We start from the raw sequence: 23318 nt of genomic DNA on the forward strand, positions 1-23318 counted from the left end.
TCTCTCTGTCTCCACCTCAGGTGAAGGATTGGCTGCGATCCCCGTGATCAAGCATTGCGTTGGGCAGCACCCCGGTTTCGTTGTCTTAATGACGACCACAACAACTTCGGCCTTGTAAAGATCTTTTCTTCCGTTCTTATTCTCCTATCTCTTCATATCAAAAATTCCTCTCCACTAGTATACAAACAATCCCGTACTCGACATTATCTTTTGGTCTTATCTGATGGACAAAGCTAGCTGCTGCATGCGTAATTTGCTCTCTGTGATAATGCATGCCTGAAATTGCATGAGGGGTTGGTTGTCTTGATGGCCGATGTTCCGCATTTTCCTACACATCATTTAGGTTCCCGATCACTTGTAAGTGGGCTTTAATTCCACCCATCGGGCACTGTATCCTCACTCAGCTCCAGCCTAAGACTACCAGAGACACTGTAGAATAACATGAGCCAGATTTTGCTCAGAGAAGAATAACACTTCACCTACTGCTCTTTCTAGGCAGGAGACCTCGATTGCTTTTACAATTTGATTGAAAAGGCCTAGGATATGCTGTTGTTTCCAATAATGTAGCATTTAAAGAATAAATTTGTATTCAAGGTGCATTATATACACAAATATTAACGATATTGTTAGTCTGTATCTGTACCTTTTTGGGTCTTGATTGATAGAAGTTTCTTCAGCTCTAGCATGGTTTGAAGCTGTGCATGCTGTTAACCCACTCTATTACCTTGTAATTTAATCCTTATTCATAATAAATGGCAAATGGATATTTGTAAAGCTGACTCTGTTTTTTCGGCAAAACACTTCTTGGACATGTGGTTGACTTTTTATCCTTAAGCAACAAGCCTTTTCCCATTTGTATGGTGAAGGTTATGCTGCTGATTCTTATATTAGTATTCAGTGGCATGGTGCAGGCGCAGAACCAGGATTTTCTTCTTTGGGGGCTAATAAAATACTGCCTTGCTTCGATCCTATAGCCATGTGAGTGAACATAAACTATAAATACAACCTATCATAATTGAATTCTGTATTTCTAATACAAAAATTCCTTATATCAGTACTTATCATTATTTCTGCTAATGCTTATCGTTTTCCTTTAAAGTTTGGGTGACAATTTACGTTCAGAAAATCTGTTCTTGTACATATATATATATGTATATGTATATGTATATGTATATATATATATATATATATATATACATATACATACATATATATATATATACATAGATATATATACATATACATACATAGATATATATATACATAGATATATATATACATAGATATATATGTATATACATACATACATACATAGATATATATTATATACATACATACATATATATATATATATATATATATATATATATGTATGTATGTATGTATGTATATGTATATATATCTATGTATATATATATCTATGTATGTATATGTATATATATCTATGTATATATATATATATATATGTATATGTATATATGTATGTATGTATACGTATATGTATATGTGTGTGTGTATGTATGTATGTATGTATGTATGTATATGTATTAATAATCATATTTTATGACCATCAACTATCCACAAAGAAAGAAAGAAACTCCAGTTTCTCTATATTATCAAAATGATGAACAATTAAAGTAAGATGGTATTGTGTCTTTTCTCTTGAGATGTATATGTGGGGATTTGTTATATTTGTATGTATATCTGTATGTATGTATGTATCAAAGAAAAATGGTACTGTGTTTTCTATTTTTTCTGCGAAGAAATAAAATAAAATATTATTGCATCAGCATTAAAGATAAAAATAGGATCTTGAGATAACGAGAGTAAGAGTAATTACTTATCCTTCTTGGGTCTGAAGAACTTTTCTTCTGCAGTAATGGGTGCATTAGAGCATTTTCCATTTTAGAAATCAATCCTGACAACGTTTTGACTATTGAGGTTGGAATATAGGCATCCACATCAAGGATTGCTATGTCAGTATTGGGCTGGTACCACTTGGTTGGTTGTATGGTTTGGTACACCCCCAAGCCATTCTGTGCTGGGCCCATACCAACACTGTAGAGAGGGTGGGGGAGAGGGAGAATGAGAGGGAGAGGAAGAGAGAGAGAGAGAGAGGGGGAGGGGAGGGAGGAAGAGGGAGAGGAAGGGAGGGGGAGAGGGGGAGAAAGTTGGTGAAGGCTGGTGGAGTGCGGCCTAATACGGCAGAGAGGGCGGGGGAGACGAAGCAGGGGAAGAGAAGAAAAAAGAGAGGGGGGAGAGAGGGAGAGGGAGGGAGAGAGATGGAGGGTGATGGACGGTTGGCGGAGGGCTGTGGAGGGCCGGGGAGGGGTGTGCAGTGCCAACTTCACTCAAAATTTTCAAAATGAAAAAGGGACCCATTTGATGCTTTTGTTTCATTCGAAATAGGGGTCCAGAAGGTGGAGCCCTTCCTCTGCCCCTCTGTGCCGACTTCACTTAAATTTTTAAAATAAAAGGGGGCTTGTCTTTGAAATAGGGGTCTGAAGGGTGGAGGCCCTCCTCTACCCAATGTGCCCCTCCCTGACCCTTTGTGGTCCTCCATGCCATCCACTACCCTCCATCTTTCTTCCTCCTCCCTCTCTCTCTTTTCCTTCTTCCTTCTCCCTCTTCTCTTCCTTGGCTGGTTTCTCATTTTGAATACGCTCTATACCCGTCAATTCGGAATGGTTCTGCATTCTTTGATCCACATGCAATACCTTGGAGAAGATAATAGATGGAGGTGATACTGTCCACCAAAATGAGAAAAAGGGAGGGGATAGATATCAGAGAAGATGATATGGGATTAAGAAGAGAGAAATCTGAGGGATTTGGCGAGGTTTAGAGATCGAGTTTATTGGAAATAATAGATAACACTTGCTTTTTTATTTTTATTTTTTTCAAAACAGATGATTGATAGAGATGGTTCTGACATGTGAGAGTGAGAGAATTGTGATGTTGGTTTTGGCTGATACACAGCTCCATCACATCCTCAAATAGTAAAAATTCATAGAGAGGTCTGATTGCTGGTGATGTAGGGTGTTTTTAATCTCATTTTGTAATTTTTCTTCGAGAATACTAGTTGTTTTTATACTTATCTTCTATTGGAGTACATTAGATGAAGGGCCTAGATCACATTTTCAGGGTGGGGCAATTTTGTTTAGCTTATTTTATTTTATTTTTTGTGGTGGGTGGGGGAGGGGCATTTCTCTTAGACACCAATTTTTTTGCAATGTAAATCAATAAAGTAAGAGGACTTATGGAGTCTCCCTTTTTCTTTCTTTCTTTCTTTTTTTTTTTTTTTTTAAAAGGGCCATAGCCCTGTTTGGCCCCTTGAGTCTGCACTACATTCGTGCAGGTTTCTGTACTTCACTCTTCACTGATCACAATGGCCGAGAGAGGCTTGTTACTTGTGTTTTTTACTCTATGATAAAAATGATGAATGCCATAGTCATAGGCCATCTTCAAAGTGCATTGCATAATTGTGAATGCCAGTTCTGGTAGCCATCTTCAAAGTGCATTGCATAATTGTGAATGCCAGTTCTGGTATCTTGCAGTGAGGTCATCAAGGACCGGCTACCAAATGGTGTCATCTATCAGGTATATTAACACTTTATCTCATTATGTGGATACCGTTCTAAATTACATGCATATTTATTTTGTATTATTTATACATATATTGCACATATACAGAGAGATTTTGCTCATGGCATATCTTCCTGGATATCTTTCTGTGCTGATAAGAAATTTCTTATTCTTGTGTTACTCAAACACTGCATCCTTTTGTCTTGTTACAGCTAGCTCCTGTTGATTTTCCTTTGGTGGTGGATGCTTTTCTTGGGTACTGGAAACCAGTAGCAGTCCTATTAATGGAAAGTGAACTCTGGCCCAACCTCATTATTTCTGCATCAGAGAAAGGAGTGAGTGATCCTTTAGTAATCTTTCTAAATGTTTATATAAATACTAGAAGTGGATCCTGGACTGTGCTTATATTCTTTTCATTTTGTTTAAAGGTCTTATTTTCATTGTGTATGTCCTCTTTTTATGAAAATTAAGAACTTAAAGAATGAAACTAGAAGGAAGGGGGGAGAGAGAGAGAGAGAGAGAGAGAGAGAGATTGGTTCCTATCACTTGATTAGGAGGCACAAAATGTTAATCTTCTACGGTTAAGTTGGTTCGATCACTGAAATAGAAGGCAAGAAAAGACAAATTTGCCTTTATGGTTGTATTCTATCTAGAAGAGCCCTGTACTATAAAATCTCAACAAAGCATCCATCAATATCTGATAAAAATCTGAATAATATCATGCCATCCCTTTAAGCTGAGACTACCATCTTGACCATTTGTAGCCTGAACAATACTGCCTTTGGCTGGTTGCAGTGAAGAGTAATAGGAGCTTGTCTTGTTTCTGATGAGAAGATCAAACAAATTATGAGGAAGACTCATTATTGACCGCCTCTATATAGAATGAAGATCAACTTTAGTGTGTCCGTTTTGTCTGGGGAACTCAAGATTGCTAAAATAAGTGCTTGATCATCACACAGAACTTCCAGTCATTCCCTTGCTGCTTTGTGGCAAAACATACTCATATGATAGTCTAGTTAGTGCATTCACTTTTTATCATGTGATTTACTTGCAATCCTTACTTTTCTATTTTCTCACTATTATTATTACTATTCTTTGTATTGTCATTGCTACTTTTCATTAGTTGTTGTTGTTGTTGTCATTGTTGTCATCTTTGTTCCTCCTAGTATTGTTATTTTTATTGCTATTTCTGTTATTATTACCACCACTATCAGTACCACCATAACAATCAACTTTCATGTTTCATATCTCAAGCAATTATTTCCTTTGATACATCATCATCCTATACTCTTTGCAGATCACTGTAGCATTATTAAATGCTCGGATGTCATCCAGATCTTTAAAGCGTTGGTCAGGACCAATAGCTCTGCCATTGATCTCATTCATGTTGTCAAAACTATCTTTGATTGTCCCACTGGTATGAACTTGTGTTCTTTGTTGTTATGTGTGGAACTATTTGCTTCACTATTATTTACTTATTGGCTTTAACAGAGCACAGTTGAGGCCATCCGTTTCCAATTGCTACATGCATCTCCTTCTATCATCAATTTTGCAGGTGATTTGAAATATGGTATGCTCGATTTTCTGGTGTTTAAATGTTTGAGTTTAGTTTGATCCAAATTATTTTTGCAACTAAAATAGAGTGAACCATTATTCTCCGAACCATTCTGAACCGAACGGTTCCGGCTGTGCTGAACCGTACCAATGGAAAATCAGTCCACTCCAGCATACAAAACAGCATAGCGACCGTCTTGGAGGGAGGAAGAAGAAAGAGAGGAAGTGAGAGAGAGAGAGAGAGGGAGGGGAGAGAGAAGGAGAGGGAGAGGCCGCCAGAGGCCATCTGAGCTCTTGTCGAGCTCGATAAGGGCGGAGGGAGGGAAAGAGAGAGGGGGTAGCCTTACTGGGTGTCTGGAGGTCATTGGAGGCCTTCGAATGGATGCCGCTGCCACCGTAACGTCTCCGACGGCCGGTGAGCCCACATCGAGGGACTTGAGAGCGGCTGATATCGGAGGAAGGCCTCCACCCTCTCATGCAAAATAGGGACAAGCCTCCACCCTCCTCCGGCCTCGGCCGCCCTCAAGTCCTCTGGTGGCCTCCGAGCCTCTCCTTCTCCTTCTCCCCCCCCTCTTTTTTTCTTCTCCCTCTCCCCTTCTTTGCCCTGTTCGTTCGGCCCAGCATGGAATGGTATGGACCTGTATCGAACCGTACCACCGGCTGGCCGGCATGGGCTCCAGTTCCAATTCGGCGGTCCTTGAAATAGATAGCTTTTAATCCATAAAGTTTAAGGTTAAAAACAAGTATTTATGCAATAGTTGTGAGTTCTGATTTCTTCTCATGAACAACATTATACACTACTACAATTGAAATTGAGCAAAAACTCATAGTTCATAATGTATATTGATTTTCAAAAGGGGAGATTGATAAGATAGTTAACTTTATGTGTCAAACTTCTATTTACATTATTATCTTATGTTTATCTAGCTGTAGGAGATTTTGATATCCTTGAGAAAGAGGGTATGAAGATTAAAGATCTTCAGCTACAGCTTGCGGAAAGGCCAACTTGGATGGCAGCATCTTTACATAAGGGTGAAGAAGAAGGTCAGCACCTATAGTTGGGGTTTTCCTTCATAACCTTGCTATGCCTTCATTACTACCAGATTCTGTTTATGAAATACCAATTGATCTGTTTTGTTTTCTTTTAATTTTTGTGTATCCAGTCATAATAATTGGGATAAGGGTTTCCAGTTATATTTCTGATTGAAAATGAAAGAAAACATTTTTTTTTCTCTATGATTTCTTCGATGGTACAATGTGGTAGTGACACGGGTTATGTTTTAGAGAGAGATTTCTCTTTTGGGCCCTATATGCAATCCTTTTTAGTGGCCTGTTGGCCATCACAAATGATTTTATCTTTTTTTTTTTTAAATTTTGTTCTTGGATTTCCTTTGTGTTAATTTATGCTTTAGATTATGACATGTAAGATTATTTATGCAATAAATGCATTCATATTATCTATCAATTATTTGTTATCCAAGATAGTTGCATGCAAGTTTTAAGTTTGATTTAAGCTTTGTTAATATGTATTCCTGAAGTGCCTCCAAATTTGAATCACAGTCATGCTCTGGGTTCACCTGGAATTAATCAAGATTTACCCTGACCTGGTACTGATACTTGTGACAAGGCATCCGCAACATGGACAACAGATTGCCGTAGTATGCACCTGACTTGTTTCTGACTGATCTTATAATGCATTGCTTATTTTGTCTCTGTTGTCAGCAAGCATGTTGTTGCTTGAAATATTATTTCCTTGCTTAAATGTTATCTTTTATCTTTTTTGACTAAAAATAATATCACTTGACAATAAGCCCTTATTTTGCACAAATTGAGTTGTGGTGACATCCAAAGCATCCAAATTCCAAACTAATCCAATCTGATCAGGTTATCCCATATCTCAAATCTATTCAACAATATGGTGGGTTCTCTCGTAAGGGAGAAAGCACAACAAGTGAACTCTTTAGAAAGAGGAAACTGTAATGATAAAAGTTCTGCTTCCCTTGCAACATACACCATTAGAAGGCTTGGCAACAACTCAATAGCTGCCAACGGATTAGTGTGGGAGCAAGCTATTGATCGAAGAGAGAAGATAAGCTAGATTGAGGGCTTTAGTTGCAAGGGGACTTGGACTAAGACATATTAATTGATTTTGGAAAGCAAATTAAAGCTTTGACCATTTACATATATTATGTGATGAACGACATTGATAGGATTGTCAATGGCTTGGGCTTGGGCCAGTCATCAAAAGCCCAAGCTTGACCCTGAAGGCTTGTCCTCATCCCTAGTACTTTTTAGTTTAAGCCCACTTTATGCCTGTCCTAGAATGATAGCACTAGGCTTGATCTGAATTTGGCCCAAAGCCCGCTAATTTCAAACATTGATTTAAAGAAAATGAATTTGAAAAAGAAAACATGGAGAATGTTGTCATACTTCTCCTCTGTGCCCATTGCTCACCGGTCTTGTCCCTTGCTGCCCGCTATCACCAATGTCCTCTCTGACTTGCCATTTCTGCCCATCATCTCCTTGCCTTCATCTCTTGCCCCTTGCCTTCTTCTCTCTCTTGCTGTTCACCGCTTTTCCTCTTATTGTTTGCTGCCCTTCAGTTCTCTCCTCTCCTCCCTTGCTGCCTGCCACTTCTCTCATCCGCGGCTCTTCACCCTTCATTTCCCTGATGGAGTACAGTGAAGGTAGTAGCAGCATGAGGTAGTGATGGTGGATGCAGATGGCAATGATAGTGGCCAATGGGGATGACACACGATAGTGGTTGGCAATACGAAAATCTATGCCAAGTCTGGCAGCGGTCAGATGAGAACAGAAGATGAGGGATAAAAGGGGATCGAGGATTAGGGTTAGTTCATCGAGAACAGAAGAGATGGGGCAGAAGTAATTGAGAAGAGTAGTTTAGGATAGATATGGGCCGGGGGAGGGGGTGTGTCGGTCCTTGGCCAGCCCATACCAAGCCTAGAGTTAATGTGGGCCTAAAATCTAAGGCCCATACCCATGCCCAGAGCCTATTTTAGAAGGCTTGACTTGGCCTTTAGTTAGGCCGACCAAGTAGGCCTGACCTATTATTAGCCATAGGTATTGATAGACTAGAAAAAATTGTTGAATATTGACCTAAAACATAGTAATACTTAGCTATTGTCATAAAGCAATTGAAGCATCTTAGAGTTGTCAAAAAGCTAGGTGGTAATACAAATTTGTAGGTCAAAGTAATTAGTCATGATTCTAATAGTGGGAACATATCCTTGTCTTATGTTAATTTGTTCATCTAGTCAAGGTTTTAAATTTTGTGGCATGGGCCTATCCTGGTTTTCCAATAGAATAGGGCGCACTGCTATCCTACCCCATTCTGACACTTAGGATAGAGGATGTCTCAAGGCATGCCGATCGAAATGCTGGTTTGATCCTGTCCCGACACATGGGATGGTACATCATTTCAGTGTCGTGCAGGATGTCTTGTCAGAACTTGAATCCTTGCATAGTAATATGGTCTTAAGAGTTTTTTTGCTTAGGGTGTTCACAATGTTTTTAAAGAAGGTGCATTCGGGTTTTGCAAGATTCTAGGGATTAATAGGGTCCATACTAATCTTGTTTTCTTTCTATTAAGATTCTGGTTGGTATCATAGAGGAAAATTGTGTTTTCACTCTGGGCCTGTTCTTTTGAGGATAAAAGATTTATCCAGAAATCTGTATTTTTCTGGATAAGTATTTCTTAGGCAACATTTAGACAGAAAAATAATTTATCCATGTTCTTTTATGCATTGAAAAATGGTTTGAGAATCTGTTACCCATGTTCTTTTGAATTACTAGTTTTCTAGATAAGTTGCTAATATCTATCCATATATTCCATAATATCCTTTATTATACAAATATTATTATATATAATAGTATAATATGATATATTATCTTATAATATAGTATACTATAATATTATAATAATATTATTATAATATATTATAATAATATAGTATATAATATAGTATTATATTATATTATTATACTATATTATATTATACTGTTATATTATATTATATTAATATCTTATATTAATATAATATAATATGATGTATATTATATAATATTATTATATATAATAATATAGTATAATATATTATATTGTATTAGTATAATTTATTATATAAAATATATTATATTATTATTTTAGTATTATATAAATATTATTATATATAATAATATAATATATTATTATATTATAATATATTATAATACATTAATATATAACAATATATTATATTATTATATTGTTATATATTATTATTATTTTATTATATTGTTATTATAGTATTATATTAATATCATTACATATAATAATATAATATATTGTTGTATTATTATATTATAGTATATTATAATACATTAATATATAATAATATAATATAATATATTATATATATATATTATAATTAATATAATATATATTATTATATATAATAATTATTATATTATTATAATATATTATAATAATATTATAATAATATAGTATATTATATTATAATATAGTATATTAAAATATAATATAATATATTATAATAATATATTATATAAATATTATTATATAATATAATATATCATATATATTATGATATACTATAATATATTATATGATTATGATTATTATAGTATGATATATTATTATATTATATTATATTATTATTATAAGGTTAAGGGTATATTAGGAATGAATTAAAAAGGTTATTTTTTCTTGGGTGGGTAAGATTTTTTTTATTTGATGGGTAAATGCTATCCATGAAAAAGTAATTTATTCATCTTGAAAAGTATGAGAATATAGGTAAGTTGGTCAATGAAAAAGTTGATCAATTTTTTCATGATATTTATCTACAAAAGAATAGGCCCTTAGTTTTTTCTTTGTGCTCAAATTTTTTTTGACTATATTTAATCATTATTTTACTAAGGTTTGAACTATCAAGGGTCAAACCCATACTAGGAGTGGGTATGGGACATACCATATGAGGAGTGTGCTAAAAAGGATATTGGTGGGTATGCATAGATACACTCCAAATACCCCTTGGTATGGCTTTTTTTGGCCTCCAAAATTTGGTTTGACCTTTTTATTATGCTTCTTAGCTTGGTACTATGTGTTGCTAAAAATAAGGTGGGTGTCAAGGTTCGTGGAGCTGATGCCAACTGGTGGTACGAGTTAGTACGGATCCGTACCAGACCAGATTGTTGCGAACTGACATAGAAGCAAAGAAAGAAATCGGAGAGGAAAAGAGAGAAAGGGGGAGAGGGAGGGAGGAGATGCGGGCGGTGGCCACAGGCGGACTGCAGGCATGCTAGCAGCCCTCCACTTCCTCCGCCAAATCATGATTGAGAGAGAGGGGGGGAGTGAAAGAAAAGGAGGAAGGGGAAGCCGATGGAGAGGCTATCGGAGGGCCTCCTATTGGCTTTCATGATTATCGGACGACGAAATCGTAGCTTGTGGCTCCGCGAACATAAAATAAGTTGAAAAATCTCGACTACAATAAAGCCAGCAATTGATTTGCCAGCTTCACTTAAGTGAAGACAGCAAATCCATTGCCGATTTCGCTATTCATCATTATTTAAAAAAAAACATGATGAACGAGAGCGGTCACCCCTGTTCTTCGGCCATGGCTCCGCCTGCGCATTTTCGCTATCCGGTGGCCATCATGGCTATCTGGCACCCTCCGACGATCTCTGCGTTGGCTATGCCTCTCTCCAGTACTCTCGCTCTTTCTCTCTCTATCTCTCTCAATTAAATATCCTATCAGACGACATGGAGTCGCGGAGGCCTCCACAGCTCTTTGGTAGCGTTATCCCCTCTTTCCCATCGCTTCTTTCTCTTCTTCTCTTTTCTTCTCCCTTATCTGGTGTTCCAATTCGAAAGGCCGAATCGTCCTTGTTGGCCGTCGGTATGGCTTGGAGCGTCCGAACTGCTGGTTTGGGATGGTTCGACGAACCATGGTGAGTGTATTGATTTTTGTGCTCGAGTTTGGTCTATAATATGTGCTGAGGTTAGCGATATTCATCTTTATCACTGATGATTCAACAATCAATAGGACAAGTAATGTCCTATCATCCAAGCTTGTTCTTGTGAGAAACTGAGATGGGGTCAAAGTCGGGACCTCAGTCCCTTCGGATGCAGGATGTCCTGCTTGTCTTGTAGTAGTCTTGCTGGGAAACATTGGACCCCCTTAGACATCCTTTGGCTTTTTTTCTTTCAAGATAAAGTGTGATTGGGTTCTATATATTGTCTCCATCCATCATGGCTTGTTTTAAAGAGTCATTGGCATTGGTCAAGCCCTAAACTGAAAGAGTTTCGGGGGGGGGAGAGAAAGAGGAATGTCACATCTCAGATAGATCCAAGATTTCAATGACCATGTTTTGTTGATTGACATCAGGAGTCATAACAAAGGTAAGTATCCTCCTTTTTCTTGCCATTGATTTGGGCAAAAATAAAGAAAACAAAGGACGTCAAGCCATTTTTTGTTGGCATGAAATTGTGATATATTGCAGCGAGAGATTCAAGCTTCAAGACTATAATTTTTATTTTTAATGTATATTTTAGATTTTATAAATTTTAATATTTTGAGGATAATTTAATTATTAAGAGTGATAGAAAAAATTTTGAGAAAAATATAGCATGTTTGTACTATTATTATTCACATGCTGTTTAGTTTTGCATGTTTTGATAAATCTTAGGCATGCTCAGGAGCTCCCGATCCTGTACCAAGAATTAAAAAGTTAAAATTATTCCAACCAAGTTGATACCATTCAGGTCGGGATAAACAAATATGGCACCAATGGGGTTGTTTAAGCTCCTAGCAAATTTATTTTTCATAATTTCTGTTTTTATATTATTTTTAATAAAAAACCATTTAATTCTTTAAAAAATACTAAATGTAAAAAACGTTGGAACAACCGTATGCAAGTTAAAGCTAATTTATAGGTATTTATTATAAACTCCTATAATTATTTGAAATAATCAAATTAAATAATAATTATTAATTAAATAAGTAATTTAAAATTAATGCAAACTTGAGGAAAATTAAGATACCTCCCAACATAGTTTAGAGGTGCAATTGATGTGGTGCAGCAAACATTGCCCTTATTCATAGATATTAATTAGGTTATTAATTTTAGAATTTTGTATATTTTAAAATAAGCTGCACTAAATTGAAGAGCTAATAAATTTAAGCATTAGCTTTGCTTGGCATACTTGGGATAGACTTGGCCATTTCTTTTCTAATAGTTTCCTTAGCAAACTGAGCTTCTAGAGAGCTCAACAGTTTTGACGGCTCCACAAGAAAATGAGATTCATCAATTTTGGAATCGTATATTCTACTGTTAAAGTTGTTTATCCTATGTTTGGTTGGGATTATGGTAGAGAGCTCAACATTTTTGACGGGTCAAGAAAATGAGATTCATCAATTTTGGAATCGTATATTCTACTGTTAAAGTTGTTTATCCTATGTTTGGTTGGGATCATAGAAGGGCGGACGAATAGGGTTGGAAGGATGGATGGCCTCTATCGACTATTTGGTTTAAAAAAATTTGAGGGAGAATGGACGAAAAAGAGGAATTTTCCATCCATCTTGGCTTACCAATTTACATCCTCCCAATTTAGGAAGATGCAAGGAAGAATGGATGGAGTATGTGAATGATGCGATTCTATATTGACAAAAATATCTATTATTAATTTTTTGAGAAAATCCATAAAACTTCTTCTATATTTCTATTTATATTCACTATTTTTAATTATCTATTTATATAAAATTAATTAACTATTTAAATTAAATTATAAATTAATTAGTTATTTATATAATTAATATATAAATGAATTAATTCATATATATAATTAATTTATAAGATCATTTATTTTATTAAATTAAATTAAAATTAAATATTTATATAATTTTTATATAATTACAAATTATAAAGATTGTGAGTTTATATATTGCCCTACTTTGTATGAATAATTGTTATAAATTGATAATAATAGTACTTTTTTATCGAAGGATAGTTTAATAAAAATATTATACAAATATCATCCATCGTTTCATATCTCTTAGATAAATAGAGAGGGAATCATTTGTATGCATCCTTCCATATTTCACTAAACACATCAGAAGATGGATGGAAGCTATTCCTCTATTCTTTTTTTCTTTCTTCTTTTGCTTTCCATCAAAGAAATCTTTACTAACTTAAGCATTGGATGGCTTGGTTGGAGCCAATTCGGTGAGCTTTCACCTTTTGTTTGTTGTCTTGCAAATCCATGGGGCGATCTGCATTAGCGATCAGGATCCATTGGCAACAATTATAATATAATTATTATATTATGTTATATTATTCTAATATTATGACAATTCTACATTGCCATAATTATAATATATATTATGTAATGATTATAATATAGAATTATAATATTATGTTATAGCAAATTATAATATAATATCGAACTAATAAATTATGATAATATATTATAATATACTAGTTATAACATATTAATATATTATAACTAAGAATTATAATATACTATTATATTAAATTATTATAATACTGCATAATTATTATAATAATATAATATTTATATAGTTATTATGTGATAATAATAAATAATACAATATTTTGATAAAATATTTTGTTATATTATATTATTATAATATTCTAAACAATATTATATCACATTTATTTATAATATATTATATCATAGTATAGTATATTATATTATGCTAATATCATGACAATTTTGCTTTACTATCATTATTACACTATTATACTATTCTAGCATCATATTGCTCAAAATAACTGATTTGTAAATTAAAAATACCGTATAAGAACAATTCTTGATAGTACAAAGAGTTAAAAGATTAAAAAAGTATGCAATAATTTTTATTATTTATTTTTTAATACTAAAAGCACATTGTCAATTTGGTTGCCAAATAGATAATAAAATTCCATATCACGTTAGAAATATAGATACCAAATGGCAAATAGTTTTTTGTTAAAAGCTTTATTAGGAAATGCTCTATTGACAAAAGCTCTATTACCAACAGCAATACTAAACAGTCTAAGTGCTTATCTTTTTGTGCTAGTTATAGATAAGTTTACCAGGCATATTTAAGATAATATTCCTTGGTGCATGCTTTTTACAGATGATATGGTCTTAGTGAATAAAACTAAGGTCAGGGGTAATTGTACGTTGGAATTATAGAGTACATTAGAATCAGAGGGTTTTAGATTAGGAAGGGCCAAGATGAAATATATAGAATATAATTTTAGTAAAATTAGTAACAAAGATGAAGGTGGAGTGAAAATTGAAGATCATGAAGTTCCCAAGAGTGATCATTTTTGATATGTAGCATCACTTATTCATAACAAAAAAGGAGATTGAAGATGATGTTATCCATAGGATCAAGGTAGGTTGGATAAAATCGGGAAGTGTGTCCAGGATGTTATGTGATCATAGAATCACTTGCTGTGTTAAAGAAAAAATTTCTTGGGATAGCTGTGTGACTAGCTATGCTTTATGGTATGGAATATTGGACAGTTAGAGAATAATATGCATACAAGATGAGTGAGGACGTGAAAATGTTGAGATGGCTATATGGTAATCTAAGAAAAAATAGAATAAAAATGAGCTATTTGTAAAAAGGTGGAGGTAGCACCAAGTGAGGACAAATTAAAAGGATGCAAGGTTCGCCGTTTCGGTATCAGATCGTAGTATCATTTTATTACAGTGTCAGTACATGGTACATTATAAGTCGGTGAGGCATACTGAGTGTTAGTATGGTATGGTACACTCGGTATGGTACGATACCAACTAGTAAGGTGAACCTTGGAAGGATGACTTAGATGGTTTGTAATTTGTACATATACAATATAAGACAACATGCACCAATATGGAGTAATTTGATACATGTAGGAGGTAAGAGTTAAAAGGAGACTGAAAATCACACGAGATGAAATAATAACGGCCTTGATATCTCAACATCTCTCAGAAAGTATGGCCCTAAGTTGTTTGGAATAGAGAAAAAGGATTCATGTTGTTGACCCCAGCTAGTTTGGCATTAAGGCTTAGCTAACTTGAGTTTTAAACTATATTTTGGTGGATCATGATGTTTTTAGTTTATAAACCTAAAGTTTTAGATTTTCATGTTAATTTAAATTGGTCCAAGTCATAGTCCAAGCTAGATAGACTTTGGCCAAGCTAAGCTAAAATTGGGCAAACCTTAGTTTGTCCTAACTTTGTCTCACTCATAATGCTAGGATTTAGGGCATATATAACAACCATGTTTGCTTTTGGGATCTGAAGGATGCAATAAAATTTTGGATTATGTTAATGTTTTGGCTGGATTTTTATTTGGGTCATCCATCTCTATTTCTGGTCAATTTCTCTGTGCAATGTTAGAGATGCCTTTACATTGTTTTATGTAAACGCTCATTCCTTTATAATGTATTATAGTATTATGTGTAGGCTGCAATACATTACAATCACTATTTGAAGTTTAATTTTATGATAAGCACTTGATGTTTGCAACACATATGAAGACTAGGCTTGATAAGCATTTTCTGTTAGTGCATGTAGATCCTTGCAAACCACATAAACTGGCTAGCATGTATTCACCCCTGCTATCTACTAACAGTTGCCTACCCTCATTAATATCATACATCATGATACATTCTAGATATTTGAAGTGCCTCTAATCTGCTTGCGTTAACTAGGTTGATAGTAGATGAATCATTTGTAGGCTACACACTGTATAGTCACATGCACTTGTTGTTGTTTGTGTAGGCATTAAAGAGTCAGGGGCTGAATGTTGCATTGAGGTCTAGAAATGAAATAATTTCACCTAGCTCAAACATCTATGTGGTGGACACATTAGGTCGGTATCTTGAAATTAATAATTTTATTCTTGGCCTTCAATTGTGTAGTAGATATGTAATATTAAACACCATTGCATTTTGGATTGTTAATACATTTTCTACTGTGATTTGCTCCTGTGTTACTCTGTTTACTATTGCATTATTTGTCGCACAAATTTCATTCCACAGAACTGCCACCCAGATTTCTTTTTTAAATACTTTCCATTTAACTCTGATATATTATCTCCTTGATGGTGGTGAACATGGAACCTAGGTTAGGATCTAAATGCCCAATTTATGATCTTGCTTTCTTGAAGACTAAAAATTTGGAGATTCTATGTACATTAAAGCAAAATGGGCTTTTAGTGGCTATTAAAAGAGCTTCTAAAACCTCTCAAAACCGATGCTAAAACTAATGCTTAGTATGATCTCATAAATAATCTAGTTGCTTTAGTAGCAATTAGTGTCTGTTTGATGCAATCATTGCTAAAGGCTTGTATCAGTTATAGTTATTACTACAGCTAATTCTTCACTTTAGCACACTTTTGTCAATTTTAAGTTGTGATTTTATTTGATACTGTTTATTTTGCTATTTGAAGTTTTTTTTTTCTTTTTTATTTTTTCCTCAAGTAAGTCTTTTTTGACCATAGTTAACAACCTTCTAAGTGATGGTTTAGCACTGTTGTTATCTCTTTCAGAAATGTTTTCTTAACTTTTAGTAACAGTTTTGGGGTCACTAAAGAGCTCATTAGCAATGGTTGCAACTGAAGCTGGAGTGAGCCTTTTTTTTTTCCCTCTCTTCTTCTTTTGATGATTAAGGTCACCATTGAAGAGCCTTTAGTGACGTTGTGGCAATTGTTAAAGAGATTTTAGGTGATGATAACAGCTGGCTCCTTTATTATAAGTTATTTAATGTAAATACAACAATTAAATAAATCCTGCAATGCATGTACAACCACAACAATATGGTTGCAGATATAGTAAACGTTGAGAAGAAAACAGACTTTTCTCTTGAGGAACCAAGTTTTCTCATGTGACATTTTGTTTAAGAATTGGAACAACTTTACGTATATCATGAGAAGTGGCACCGTAAGAAAATAGTTTGACTTATTCACATTTTTTTATAAAAGAAACTAGGACAAGAGTGGGACCAGTCTGATTTATTTTCTTCTAAGAAATTATCCTAAGAAAGTTTTAAAGAATTCCTAAGGATAAAAATAAAAGCATGAACAAAGGTTTTATCCACAACAAAAAGCATGAGAAGTTGCATAATAGTACAAGGCAGTCGTTAAAATCAATTAGTCAGTATACACACACATGTATTTATATTGGGCTATCAATAAGCTAGGCTAGCCTGAGTGGCCTAAAGACCCGACTTCAAAAATTTTGGATTGGGCTGAAATTTTTAGCCCAAGAACCGAAATTGGCCCAATTTTATGTAAGGTTGATTAATTTGGTCTACATCTAAGCTGAAATTTTGATTGAAAATAAGTAGGGCCTGGTTTGAGCCTAGGTTGGCCCCGAAAAAGAAATTTCGTGAGTCAGTTGGGGTTGGGCTTGGTACCCTTGATTTGATGCAAGCTGAGCTTGGGCATGAGGATTAAACCCCTTGCTAGTTTTGGGCCTAGGCTTGACCAGGCCTAACCCAACTATTGACACCCATGTATATATACAGGAGAGTATGAGTTCCAAATCTCTTATAGGAACAAAACAGATTACTAATTAAAAAAAAAAAAAAAACATATGGCTTGTTGACAAGGTTTAAAATCCTAGTTCCAGACTCTTCGTAGTGTTCAGCGACTGGATCCGTACAATATTGGGATGTTACAGTACAACACTTGGGACAATGTAGCATCTCACTAATTCACTAAGATGCCACATTTTTTTGGTTTGTTTTGTTTTTTTTCCCTTTAATAGTTGTTTAAAGGCCTTTTTGAGTTTATTTAGGCCATAATTTGAGATTGAGGGAGATAGTTTAGCCCATAATTGGGTTTGTGTTATCATTATGAGTTCTTGCACCAATTTAAGCTATAGAATTAGATATGAGCTCTCTCCTTCCTTGTTTTCTCATCTCTTTTCTCTTGCATGTGAAACAAAGGACAAAAAATAAAAAGGATCCAAGACCTCTTTTTGATGCATTTCAGTTGGTATTGTTGGGCACTGGTATATCCCGATCACAATCTTGATTCATAATTTCATATCAACTGGTAAAAATCAGAATAACCCAATTTTCCATGTACTAGGGTCTCAAACCTATCCCAGGACACCGGTCTGGTCCAAGACAAACTAGTATAAACTAGGATTTAGGTCCTTGACATGCTTTTGTGCTTCTTTGATGCAAATTTGTCATGGCTTGGTTTAGATAGGCATAAAGGAACTTTCTTGAGAGTTTTGGAGGAGAGAAATGATACCAATGGTTGCATCAATTTTTGGTAATCCTATATGATGGTAATTGCATAGGCAATATCGAGAAGGGATTTTTGCAAGTGTCTACAGATTTAATCTTGGAGACCTTCTAATTCCAAGAGTTCAAGTAGGTGAAGACTGGGCATTTTTGCAACAATTTAGTTATGAGAATATCTAATTTACTGCATCAATTGTGGATGGATTGGTCATATTGTTGCTGATTGCGCATACAAGAAGATAAGAATGCAAGCGTAAAAGGAGCGTGGAGTCTCAATTTGGTGATGCTAGATTTCGTAAGTGGGGAAGTTATGGTGGGGAAGGAAACAACAAGAGAAAAATTTGGTTGAGGCTCACCATCTACATTAGAGGTGAATGGACCTGTGAGGGGGGCAGGAGAATTAGAATTCTAGCCATCTATATGGCCTTTGGTCACAAAAAGAGTCAAGCAAAATGGGGGTGAGTCAAACAAAACAAGTTAACCAAGTTGAGGCTGAACCATAGGCCAGGGTCTGAGTGAACTAGAGGACCAAATATGTTAGTGCAAACCCGAGTCACAAAATGTGAGGTGGTAAAGAAAGAAGAGTTTGCAAAATTGAATCCACCCAACAAACCGGGGTGTACCAAACCAAACTAGATGGGTTTACTAGTTTGGTTTGGGGCTCTGTTTGATCGGTCCTAATTGAGCGAAATTGACGGGTTCCATTCGGTACAACTTGGTTCGAGTCGGTTTTGGGCCCTCCTATGAGTAAAAAGGGAGGGGAAAGCATCACCATGCCTTCCTCTTCTCTTTTCTGCTAAGAATGCAAAGAGGGGGAGGGGTGTCGGGGGTGCGAAGCTAAGGAAAACCAGAGGAAAAGGGATTTTTCATGGTTTGAGCTCCAATCCAGGCCAAAATCAAGTATAATCCCCCTTTATCTTCAATCTTCTCTTTTTTCTTCTTTTATACCTCAAGTAGTCTACAAATTGTAAAAACAAGGGAAATCATGCCAAAATTTTGTACTTTGGCATGTTTTCATGGTATGTTGTATATTTAAGGGTGACCTACGCATTGATAAAGAAATCATAATTTTTTGTTGATCATATCATTTTTTATATATGTAAGGGTGATCTTGCCACAGCTTTATTTTTTCATGACTTTCCTAATTTTTAAAAATATTTTAATTTTAAAAATAATTTTATGTATCATAAGTTTAGAAAATTATGTTTTGTACTTCAAAAAACTTTTGAGTTATCTAATTTGTGATACTAATTTTTATTTTATTATTAATTATATATATTTTATTATTTTTTCTAACTTAAAAATATTTTTAAATTAAAAATTAAAAAAATTAATTTGAGTTCAGATCCATGTAGAATCCTATCATGGATGCTACATAAATTTTTCTACGCCCTTAGGCATTCATCAAAAGCTAGTTATTTCTCTTTTTTATTCAAATTTGGGCCTAGACTACCATGCGTATGATGCGTCACAAATTTCATGCATGGACACCAAATTTAGGTTGATAGTAGCTTGTACGCCCCTAAACCACATTCCAATTTTACTGTTATTTTTTTGAATTTTTAATATATGTTTAATCAAAAAATATATTTTTAATTTTAAAAATTATATACTTAATGAAAATTAATTATTTTAGCGTCATTGTGTAGATTATTTATAGATCTATAACATATCATAAAATTATGCTAAAATCAAAACTTTTGGCATGATCTTCCATTGTTTTTCTAAGTTTCGGGAATATCCAATGTTGAATAAGAAAAGAGGAGGAATGTAGGTAAGGGGGAGGCACCTTCCTTGAATCTGCCTTTGATCGTCAATGTCCCACTATTTTTGGCTTCGAGGGTGGACTTTTAGAGAAAATAGTGGAAGAATGGCCCAAGAAGGCTTCTCGAACCTTCTTAGGCCTTCCCATCACTCTTATTGGAGTGATGGGGGTTGAACCACCCCGAACTGGGATGAACTGCTTGGTTCAGCCTGGTACTACTTTGAATAGTTCAATTCAAAGCTGGTCTACCTATTTTCCAGAAAAAAATGGTCGAACCAACCTGGCCTTGCACTACTTTGACTCGGTATAGGGTGAACTGGGTGATTCAGCTTGCTTCGGCATACCATCCGGAACATATACAAAAGCATTGAATTTTCATATGGGTTGATGTAGGACTACTTGAGGATGGCCTAATATCTAGGAAGCATTAGGGGAGCAAATGCGTTGGGTCGGACAAAGTCATGAGTGAACTCGATCCCATCTGGTTCTCTGATCGGGTCTTAATGCTCGTCCTAGACCTAACCCAATAGAACATCGAATCGGAGTAGGTCGGAATTTTCGACCTAATGGGTCATTCAGGTCAGGTTGGATCCATGTATAATTGGCCCCAACTTGGAAAATTCAAGTTTGAATTGGGTTCGGGTCAAATGTAACCAACGATATTTTAATTACCACAGAGCCAACTACTATTAACCACAAAATAGATAATAAACAATATTGCTCTTAAAGCAAATTAGGCTACAAAAAAAATTTTAAACTTATCTTTATATTAAAAATATTGCTCATATAAGTCTTAAGTCACAACTTAAAGACTCAAATAGGTTCAGGTCCTAATGATATTCCGAGTTTGGATTGGGTCAAGCCTTAGAGTAGAATTTATGTAAACCCAGATCCAATTGAAAAATAGAATGGATCCAATTTTAAAATCCGATCCGGCCCCATGGATCCTTTAAAACAGGTCGAATCGAGTCTAAGCAGGTCAGATCACGAGTCAACCCAACCCATTTATAGCCTTACGAAGCATAGATGCTTCAATCATGCATCGTGTCCATATTGTATCCATATTGGATTTTGATACTTGTGGGATACTTGCATACGATTCTGATACCTTTGTTAAGTATCCTATTTTTCGAAGTTTGACAAATGCTTGACATATTCATGGATACACTTTAGATACTCTGTGGATGTACTTTAAATACTCCCATTGGGGAAGGTTGGTTTTGTAGTCTGTTGATATTTATATTAAAATATAAAATATAGATTATGGTCTATGGAATAAAGACTAATGTTGAGCTTGTAGAAGTTAATACTACTGTATAAAGTGTGGATTATGTTATTTTGATAGCCTAACATGCGTGCACACACACACATATATATATGTCTGTATGTATGTATGTGTGTGTCTATCATGGCATTCTGTAATGGCCTGAACTGATCGGTGCATTACGTACTGTACCGTACCGACGGAAAATCGGTTAGGTTCAGATTGATTTTTCGGTACATGGCCTGAACCACATCGTACTGGTCAGTTCAGTACGGTTTCGGTCTGAACCGCTTGAAACCGGATGGTTTAGTCTGGTTCGGTTTGATACGGATTCGGTTCGGTATGGTTTAGCGCGGTTTTCTTTTTTTTTTATGGTGGTGGGTGAAATTTTTTTTGATTTTTTTAATGTTGGTACAGTATCATATCGAGCAGGAATCGATACGGATCTCGGTATGGTTCCTGAAACCTTGGTGTCTATTATATATTTCTTGATGTATTCTAGCCATATTGTGTTATGCATTTTCAAAATTTCCTATGTCAGCATATCCATATTTTGTATCCACATCCTGATTCATAACCTGCAATAGTTTTGGTGAGCCTAAGGGCCTATGAAATTTTGGGTTCAAGTTATTCCAACGACTTGTTTTCTGCTTCTGATAAAAGGCAGAAAGTATGTATTTTAGTAAACATGAGAAAATAAAAGGTTCGTATCAAGGTTTCGAAAACTAGTATCGATGACCGTTTCGATAATCGGTCGGTTCGATATGGTACCATATCGACACGGAATGGTGGGCGTGTATGGTGGGTGTGCATATCCAATTTTTTTTTGCTTTTTTTTTTTGGAAAGGGGTGTCCAATCAAGTTTTTATGGATTATTTAATGTTTTAAAGCCTAAATTAATATTTAGTGGTATTCATTAATGTTCGTATCATTTTGATACATCTTTAATCGCATGTGACATGAATCTAAGTATGATATTATATTATTTAGCATCCTACATAATCAATATATGGATTAGATATCATTAGATCCTAAAATACTTAAATCAATTAAAAAAATCTAAAAATACTCAATACGTACCGATCATCAGAATCTGATCGACCGTCGATGTTCATAAATAACAGGATCATTTATATAGTCAAAAGGAACATCCATCTATTCCTCTAGCCACATAGCATTATAATCCTCTGTGCTTATTTTGTAAAATAAATGGCATGCTAGATCATAACTCATCCTCGATCTCTCATTGAGGTTTTGGCTTTGAGAGATATCGTTGGGCTAATAGTCTGATTATGAAGGGGCCTATCCAAATATATTGACAGTAAATTTCGATTTATAAGATGCTCCGGACTGCACAGGCTAGTAGTGACCAGAAGATATCTTCGATGCACCATATCTATATTCATTCTGTAAAGATCATAGACTGCCTGTGATTGTGGATAAGAGGATCCAAAATACGAGGACGAACCTGATATATCTATAGATCCTACTCCACATACAAGATCATTTGTAGCTGCATCATATCTTGAACGACCTTACGGAGCCCGTCGTCTGTATGAAATCATATCGTCATGGACTCTATCAGCTCGTACACCATGGTTCCTATCCTGTGTCTTGTGCATAAATTAAGACTCATCAGTGAATTGAAGATCACCAACTGGCTGCATCTCTATCCTCTGATCCTTTCATGATCATCAGATCCATAAGTAGTTGAAGAATCATCATCACTGCTCTGTCTGGTGTCTGAATCTAAGTGAACTGAATGCTTTCTCTACTGAGGTAGCAGCTGTCTTTTCTTTTATCTCGATGCGTAGCAGTTAGCTACCCTTTCATTATGCGCTGCTCTGGTTGCCTAGGCTGCGAGGGTGGATGCTGTGGCG

At 35.1% G+C, this 23318-nt stretch overlaps 1 protein-coding gene across 1 annotated transcript in view; it reads left to right on the top strand.

Moving 5' to 3' along the window:
• Positions 1–6: 6 nt before the first annotated feature.
• The window catches only part of LOC105035868 (probable 3-deoxy-D-manno-octulosonic acid transferase, mitochondrial), a gene marked incomplete at its 3' end in the record, with an annotated part of 29140 nt that continues 5828 nt past the window's right edge, over positions 7–23318 (top strand). Inside the window, 8 exon segments of the mRNA XM_073250505.1 lie at positions 7–114; positions 3555–3597; positions 3795–3917; positions 4880–4999; positions 5074–5152; positions 6064–6180; positions 6697–6794; positions 15935–16025. Coding sequence (XP_073106606.1) covers positions 89–114; positions 3555–3597; positions 3795–3917; positions 4880–4999; positions 5074–5152; positions 6064–6180; positions 6697–6794; positions 15935–16025 — 697 coding nt within the window.

This window comes from Elaeis guineensis, unplaced genomic scaffold (genome assembly GCF_000442705.2).
Source record: "Elaeis guineensis isolate ETL-2024a unplaced genomic scaffold, EG11 Super_Scaffold_1000045, whole genome shotgun sequence".
Taxonomy (NCBI): Eukaryota; Viridiplantae; Streptophyta; class Magnoliopsida; order Arecales; family Arecaceae; genus Elaeis; species Elaeis guineensis.